Raw genomic sequence first — 9,096 nt, forward strand, 5'->3', positions numbered from 1 at the left:
ATTGAAACAAACACACGACGGTCTCAATCAGACACAATTCCAATCGAACACAAATTAAAACGGACACAGGACGATCTCGGACATAAATTAAAACGGTAATTATACAGTTAGCACTGACCATCTCAAAAATCAATAAAATTAGGCTTATTTGACGCGTTTTGACTCTCACTTTCCTCCCGCAAAAGGGCGCACTTCTATAATTGTACTGTTAAGGTTACAAAATCTGTCATGATAGATTTTCTAATCTTAACAACAACAGTACAATTATAAAAGTCGTGTACCTCTCTGCAGCAGGAAGAGAGGAGTGAGAGTCGCTTCGCGTGAAAAATCAAAACCTATGTGCAACAGTACAATTATAGAAATTGTATCCGATTGGGGTCGTATATTCGTTTTTACTTGTTACTCCGATGGAAAGCTATCGTATGTTCTCTTCTATCTGTGTCTGATTGGATCCATCATGTATTCGTTCAATCTGTGTCCAATTGGGACTGTCCGAACTCCGATTTGATAGCTTATTGTGTCCGATTATTTTTGTACGCATTTGGGACTCTCCCTAAGAAACAGATGCCAAACAAACTTAAATTAAAAGGAGCGGTTCAATTGCACAGTGTAGCAATTGCGTCACAGCGACTTCTACCTAGGGAGTTTTTTAATTTTTTTTTCTAATGCTGTGAGCTTGGTTTGTGCTCAATTGGCTCATGTACAATTGCAAGATCGACTCTTAAATTAAATAAGAGATGAATATATCAAAGAACGAGTAATACATATTTTACCTCACATTACACAGAATGATTGATTTATTCAACCAATCAAAATCTTGTGAATATAATCTGCATTCTTATTTGTTGAAGGACATTTTTTCCTAACGTGGTAAGCCACCTCCAATTTAAGATAGTTTCGCATCTGTTTCTTATCATAAAATATTACAGGATTGTTACAGAATTTCAACAATAATTGTGGATTTTCACTTTGGATCTGTCAATTCAGGAGTGATTTCCATCTAGGATGAGATGTCCTCACACATTCTATGCACGTGTGTCTCGCTGAAAAAGACTTAAAAAAGAGTCGAAACGTTCGAAATTTATACTTATTAATAAGGAAAATATGCAATGAATACGCTCTATTAATCGCGTTACACTCTCACATGCCTTACATTATTATTTTTGTTTATATTTTTTATCAATACTATAATGTCAATAGATAATTCAGCCAATGATTCACTTTATTTATTAATTTTATTTATTAACACTGCTTTATTAACACCAAAAAATAATTAATTAATAAAATAACCATTAAATAACCATTTAATTACTGTGGTTTTTGTAGTAATTTTTGTAGTAATAAAATTTTTTTAAAGGACGCGGTAGCTTATCAATTTCTTTTTATAAATATATTTTTTCTTAAAATGTGCAAAATACTAAAACTTTTTTTTTACATTTCGTGTATATGTGTATATTGATCGATGAGATTTATAATTCGATTCTTTATCTACGCTAACTTACTAACACTGATTTAATCATCAATTATACAATACTTGGAATAATAAGGAGAAACCGAATTAAATTTCGTTAGTGTATCTTTGATATTACTGCTCGTTGCGCAAAATCATGCAAGATCATCAAAGTTTAGTAAACAACTGTGCATATCAGCGTGTTTCAAAACTTATCACAAAAAAGTGTTTGAATTTTCCTACTATGAACATTATTAAAGAGAAACCTAAGAGAGGGTGGGAGGGCCTTTTTCGTATAATCGCAAAATATCGCGCATTACTGCCCTCTAAAGAAGTGGTGCAATCTACACAACAATAAACCATTTTTTTTTACGGTGCTCCTGATGGAAATAAATCGCTGAAATAACTAAATCTATCAAATTAATAAAGATTCAGGTTTCTCTCTACCTGTATTCATATAATCAGATATTATATTTAAAATCGTCTTAAGTACAATCTTAAGATGTCATGAACCAATTAGAAAGCCGCATTAGTATCTTAGACATTACTTAACATGATCTTAAAATCAGAATCGACTATATGAATACCTATTGCATGTCTTAATGTCTATTACACATTGGATACGATGAGAGATGATAGATGAGCGATATCTAATAAAAACTCTGCTTTGTATCATGTAAAAAAAGCAGAACTTTTTAAAGCCGATATGTAATGTAAGAAATTTATTTGTTAACACCTTTAAAATATCTAATCTCAACAATATAATTAAAATTATATATATTATAATTAAAATTAAAATTATATATGATAATTGTCTAATTAATTTTCAATATAATTACATATTGCTGTATCTCAAATTGTTGATATCGCAATAAAATATAAATTTGTTTTGTCAGTCTAAAACATCTAAATAAGATCATCAGATTAAAAAATGAGATTATATGACGTATAATATATAAACGTATAATATCTAATATATGAAAGTGAAGTGGTATCACACTTCAAGAATCTTATTCTTGAAAAGTATTGCATAACACAAGTCATATATATATATATATATGTACATACAAGTATATAGACAATTAGGAAAATGCTATAATATACGTTACAAATACTATAGCACATCCTTAGTTTTTGCGATACTTTTCAAGAATTGGAGCCCTGGGTTCCAAAATTCAACTCTGTCAACTCGATTATCATTTCATCCTTGTTGGTCAAATGTTGAATAAAGGATACTCAGAGTTGAGAGAGTCAAATTTTGGAACGCACGTCTGAAAATCTATGGTGTATATGACATAGAGTATATGACATAGCCCGACCAAGGTTGGAACATATCATACCCTGTGTATCATACATACGTATTGTATGTATGATATTGGGCTCCTATTCTCGAAAAGTATCGCATACGAAAAACTAGGGTTATATTATAGTATGCGTTATATATACTATAGCATTTCTCTATTAGTTTTTCGTCCATGTATGTATATGTATGATTGTGTTCACGATTCTTTCTGCGATTTACTTCATTTTGCGCGGGCTTATTATAATTTTTTCAGATATTTACAAAATGAACTCATAAGAAACGTAAGTATAAATGTAATAATATATAGAATCAATATAATTTTCATTGTCAATGATATATTGCATTTTATTATTCTATGTATTGATGAACATTAAATATTCTCATACAGCACAGAAAGATTGCAGAAACATTGCAGAATGATTTCACTGAAACATTGCAATATCGTAATGGTGAAATTGCGAAATGTTGCTGAATCATTGTTGCAAAATTCCATAACAATGTTAAGATGTTCGTTTTTTGTTATATTGCAACAGAATGTTCCAGCAATATTGCAATGTAATGTATTTGGATAAATTTTTTACGAAGACTCTAAAATGAAAACTATTTGTATACATATATTTCATTAACTTTAATTTTTCTACGAATCGCATTTCTAGTGATATGTGCTTTTCAAAAGCAATTTTTTATGACAAAAAATATTCCAATAAATATAGTATTAATTCTGAAGGATAAATTTATTCGTAAAGATAAAGCATGTATATGTGTATGCCCCGAACAAACTACAAATATTATCCACATTAATATAATAATACAGTCGCTTGATCGCTTGAGTTAATCATGGATTAAGTTAAGAGTGATTCTTTTTAATTCGAAATCACTCCGAGTCAATTGAAATCAATTAAAAAATAATGGTATGAAATTTATTAATAAAGTTCGGGCATTGATTTATTCTTGCGTTCACATCAAACAAATACTTCATCGATCACATAATTAATATTTCGATAAATAATTTTTAGCAGCTTAATTGCTTATCCGATAATGATGCATTGATTGTATCCAAATTCAATATTATACAATCTTTTGATTTCATATTTAAAATAAATGTAAAACTTAGCTAATGAAATGGCTGTCAAATAATAAATTTTTATTTAAATAAAAATTTTAAAAAAGTTACTAGTAACTACGCAAGATGTTCATAAATTAAAATATAAATGTAAATTTGAGGAGAAGTTCAAGATATAATAGACCTCATGCGATTATTATGCGATTTTTGAATTCAACTAACATCAAGTTTCGATTTGAAGCTGCTAGACCGTTTCTTGCAGTAATTCTTCTTACAACTGCGTTTTTTTTTCATATTTTATGTTTTAATTTGTGAACATCATAGTTACTGATAACTTTTTTAAAATTATTATTAACATTGAAAATGACCCGATAGGGTCGAAATGTCTGTTACAAAATTTTATATGATATAAATAAATTTACTCACATAATAATTCGAATGGTTCATAGCCCTATATTATATTATTAGTTTATTTCTTTTTTTCTCGCATTCACACGCGCATACATTCTTGCTTTTTCTCTCTTTGTCTCTTTTTCTCTCCAGCTGTATCTTCTTTTTATATTATATTACTTATAATAATTAAAAATTGCTAAAAATTAGTTTCTGGGTACAATATAATATCTTCAAAAAATAATTGTTTATTTAAAATATGTTATTGCAATGTTTTTTGTCTTTGTTGCTTGAAATAGTCTTGTCTGAAACTTTCATTCATAATTTGTCCAATTTTCATTCTAATCCATACAGGTGGCATTAGAGTGATGAACTTCTGAATACTATGGGCCCAATAACCAGTACTGCTGTCCATTTTGCCCAGAGTGGTAATAGCATTTCTTGCATAAGTTGTAGCATCAGGTACAAATATACTTGAAACCTACAGTTTTAAATAAAACGTCTACATTTTTCAGTAATCGCATGAAAATACAGACATATTATACAAAAATAACGTATTATTTTAAGTTTGAAGTAATAAAATGAAAAGAACGGTTTTGCTGAAGTATTTAAAACTTTAGCTAAGTACAGATATAAATTTAAAAATAATTTTGTCAGACAAACAAAATAATTATGAAGAACGCTCAAACGCTGATTGTTAAAATATTAAAACTTTTTGTAGTTATTGTTTATCATCATATTTTACATAATTACATTGATTCATAGCAGAAAAAATATTTTGTATCATATAAGATGTTTCTTATAGATTTTTGAATAATGAAAATGATATTGAATCAAATTTCCAACGTTAGATTTCCAAAATAATTGACCTTTAATGTATAAAACATTTAACATTTTTCGTTAAAAAAAATTAATGTTATCTTTTTGATCAGATGTTATGAATGTATTCCCTTTATCCTTTACACAGAAAAATACATATAGTACGCAAATAATAATTAGTACTAAAATATTTACTAAGTATTTATAAAAAATTCATATATCCGCAAATCGTAAGTTCTCCATCACATCACATCACATTCACAAGAATCAAATTTATTTTTACCTTAGTAAGTTTAATACTTCAATTAAAATTATTATTAGGTGTACAACTTTGCTTTCGCCGTTTTTTTTCCGAAATTCGAGGCTTTATTGGAAAAAAATGGTTATACATTTATGATTTAAAGTATTGTCCATCGCTGGCCACTACTTTCTCCCATCTTTCGGGTAGCGTACGAATCCCGCGTCGAAAAAACTGGTCATCTTTTGAGGCTATCCACGAATCGATCCAATTTTTTACTTCTTCATAAGAGCGGAAGTGCTGGTCAGCCAGGCCGTGTGCCATTGATCGAAACAAGTAATAGTCAAAGGGAGCAACGTCTGGAGAATACGGCGGGTGGGGTAGGACCATTTCAACGTTTCCAAGTATGTTTTGACCACTTTCGCAACATGGGGTCGAGCATTGTCATGCTGCAAAATCACTTTATCGTGTCTCTCGTTGTATTGCGGCCGTTTGTCTTTCAATGCTCGGCTCAAACGCATCAATTGCGTTCGATACCGATCGCCTGTGATTGTTTCAGTCGGTTTTAACAGTTCATAATACACTACGCCGAGCTGGTCCCACCAAATACAGAGCATGACCTTAGAGCCGTGAATATTCGGTTTGACCATCGACGTGGAAGCATGACCGGGAACTCCTCATGATTTTCTGCGCTTGGGATTATCGTAATGAACCCATTTTTCGTCCCCAGTCACAATGCGATGCAGAAATCCCTTTCGTCTTTACCTTTCAAGCAGCTGTTCACAAGCAAACAAACGCCGTTCAACATTTCTCGGCTTCAATTCGCACCCAATTTCCTTGCTTCTGAATCATTCCCATGGCTTTGAGGCATTTTGAAATGACTTGTTGAGTCACTCCCAATGATCATGCCAATTCTTCTTGATTTTGACACGAGTCTTGCTCAAGTAATGCCTCCAATTCTTCGAAAACCTTCTCTCTTCCACCGCTATGCCGGTCTTCGACGTCAAAATCACTGTTCTTGAAGCGTTGAAACCATTCACGACACGTTCTTTCACTAATAGCGGCCTCACCATAAATATTTGAGAGCATTCGATGAGCCTCAGCCGCAGATTGCTTCATATTGAAGCAAAAAATTAAAACCTCCCGCAAATGACGAGAATTTGGCTCGTAAACTGACTTTTCAATCGAGAATAAATTTATGATGCAGACACAAATCGACTAATGTTTCTATGGGGTTATGTTGACAGATGCCCAAGTTTATTGTATGACGTCTATGATCTATTTATTTCGACCACCACTTACCACTAAAGCCATCTATAGGAAAACGGCGGAAGCAAAGTTGTACACCTAATAAATTTCTGCAATTTATAAGTTATATCACTTTATTTATATTCATTAAAGTCTTTAATATATTATAAAAAGGAAAAGAATTAAAAACCTATTTTCCTCATTAAATATTGTACTTAATGTACTCCATCAATTTCTATTTGATAGCATTATTATAAATATAGAGATTATGAATTTAATTTAGGCGCGAAAATCTGCATTAGCTCTGAGAACTCGATCTTTGAATCCGGAGTGGATCGAGCATTGGCTCTAAAAATGTTAATATCGAACGCAGATGAAATGATATGTAGCAGAAAGAGATGCGAGTTGCCGAACAATTTTCGAGATAAAAGAGCAAATGGACACCTCCAATTTGCAATGTCGAATGCACTTAGGAATAGTATCCGCCCCGCGCAGCGAGACGTGTTCGCCGTCGCTAGGCATGTTATTTATAAGCAATTACATAGCCTAGCGACGGCGAACGCGCGTTTTACCGCGCTGGGCAATCCTATTCTGTAGCGTGCTTACATTTGGCGGTGGGCGAATTTGGCTATTTTCATAAGTTAATAACTCGTTAATCATTACGACAATTGTAACATGGTAGAGGACTGGAGGTATTTTATTGTTTGAAATATTATTTATACGAGCGATTTATCTAATATATTTTTATTGTAATTAATTGATAGAGGACTTTTCTTCTCTTTAGTCCATTCTGCCCCTATGCGAAAGACTTATCACTAATTTCCAAACACCCTGTATATATACTTAATGTATATATACAGTGTCCCAAAATAATTGCCAAATATTCATTGGCAGGTAGAACGAATTAAACTGAGTCGGAAAGTCCTGTACCATTTTGCACTCTGTATATGTAATACTTAGGTGTGCGTGCTTGCGTGTATATATACTTAAGAAAAGATGAATTCTTGTTTTAAGTACATAATCATGAGTTTTACTAGAATTTATAATAAGTATATTTTAAGATTATTATCAAGAAAATATTCTTTGTTAAAAGTAACCGTTCTTTTCATATAAAATATAATATATGAATGCAAACTAAAATATAAAATTAATAGCAAATTGATTTATAAAAAATAAACTTTAAGGACTTTAACTCTTTTAACAATTCAGAGAATCGTTATAAATAATATTATTTCAATAATATTATTGATAGTTTCGATACCTGAAGCTTAGAGCTAAATGCGTTCATTTTAGTATTGACGAAAAGAGGCGACAGGTGTTGAATAGTTACGCCGAATTTGGAGTATTCCGCCCTGAGAGCATCGGAGAAACTCTTCACATACGCTTTCGTAGCGGCGTATACAGTCATCAACGGCAACGGCTGAAATTCAGATCCGGAGGAGACATTGACAATCGCGCCTTGTTTGCGTTTTTGCATCTGCCCGATAACCAACCGCGTCATTAACGTAGTGGCACCCACATTTACATTGATAATGTCCCACAGTTCCTTCTCGGGTACCTCTCCGACATACATGGGATACTCGTATTGCTTACCCACATTGTTCACTTAAAACAAAAATCGTTTAATATATTATATCCATATAAAAGCGTCATTTAATGTTGCATGTATGGAAACCGATGCTGTAAATTAATTTAGGTATGTATTAATTTATATATCCTTGACTTGTGTATTATCATGTTATGCATTATCTATTCTCTTTGTTCCATGGGAGAATGACCTCTGATAATAAAGCGAGCTGAACATTGAAGTGCCGCGACATCAAGTAACAAATGCATTTTAAATGTTAGTCAAACAAAAAGACCACTTAAGACGAGAATAAAAAAATATAAAAATAATTTTAAATTGCTAATATTTCGTGAACCTTGCCATTCACTTTATCAGGGCGAGGAGCACACTGATACTCAGTGCGCTTTTCGCCTCAAATTTCTTTACAAAGATATTTTGGTTTAAAATAATTCCAGTTAGAAAAATAAAAAAATCAATTTTTCACAAAAGAAATCGGTTTAAAATCGCAATTTTTTTCTTTTTAATGTAAATTTGATTTTAATTATAAATACGAGTTTGATTTCCTATACTATTACATCCATTTCACCTTTAAAATTACGAAATAATCTTCGTTAATATTTTTCATGGATTAAAATTTATTATTTTGACTACATATGTAAATCGTTTATTTTTTTTACTTTGACAATTATATTAACCTAAATATCACCAGATTTAACACTTTTTCATCTGAGACTGAAGAAATGGTTATATTACAAGTTAGACATGTCAATGTTTTTTTTTACTAAATTAAGTTAAAATTAATAACTTATAAAATAAATTTAGTTACATTAAAAATTGCTCCCTAATAGCACGGGATGTACTGTGAACGTCCTGCCAGCTAAATGACATCCTTACGAAATCTTGTTAAAGTTTAAAAGTAACTAGGTAAAGTTAAAAATTAATTCATTAACTAAATTAAGTTAGAAAAGTTGTTAACTTTTAACTTTTTATTTAACTTTTAATTAATTTATATATATAT

General features: G+C 31.1%; 1 protein-coding gene across 1 annotated transcript in view; it reads right to left on the minus strand.

Annotated features, from left to right (window-relative positions):
- Window positions 1–4,434: 4,434 nt before the first annotated feature.
- Window positions 4,435–9,096, minus strand: part of LOC108690483 (inactive hydroxysteroid dehydrogenase-like protein 1) — a 14,326-nt gene continuing 9,664 nt past the window's right edge. Inside the window, exons 4-5 of the mRNA XM_018197788.1 lie at window positions 7,773–8,116; window positions 4,435–4,687 (exon numbers count right to left, since the gene is read on the minus strand). Coding sequence (XP_018053277.1) covers window positions 4,469–4,687; window positions 7,773–8,116 — 563 coding nt within the window. The 3' untranslated portion in view covers window positions 4,435–4,468. The remainder of the gene's footprint in view (window positions 4,688–7,772; window positions 8,117–9,096) is intronic.

This window comes from Atta colombica, unplaced genomic scaffold (genome assembly GCF_001594045.1).
Source record: "Atta colombica isolate Treedump-2 unplaced genomic scaffold, Acol1.0 scaffold33, whole genome shotgun sequence".
Lineage (NCBI taxonomy): Eukaryota > Metazoa > Arthropoda > Insecta > Hymenoptera > Formicidae > Atta > Atta colombica.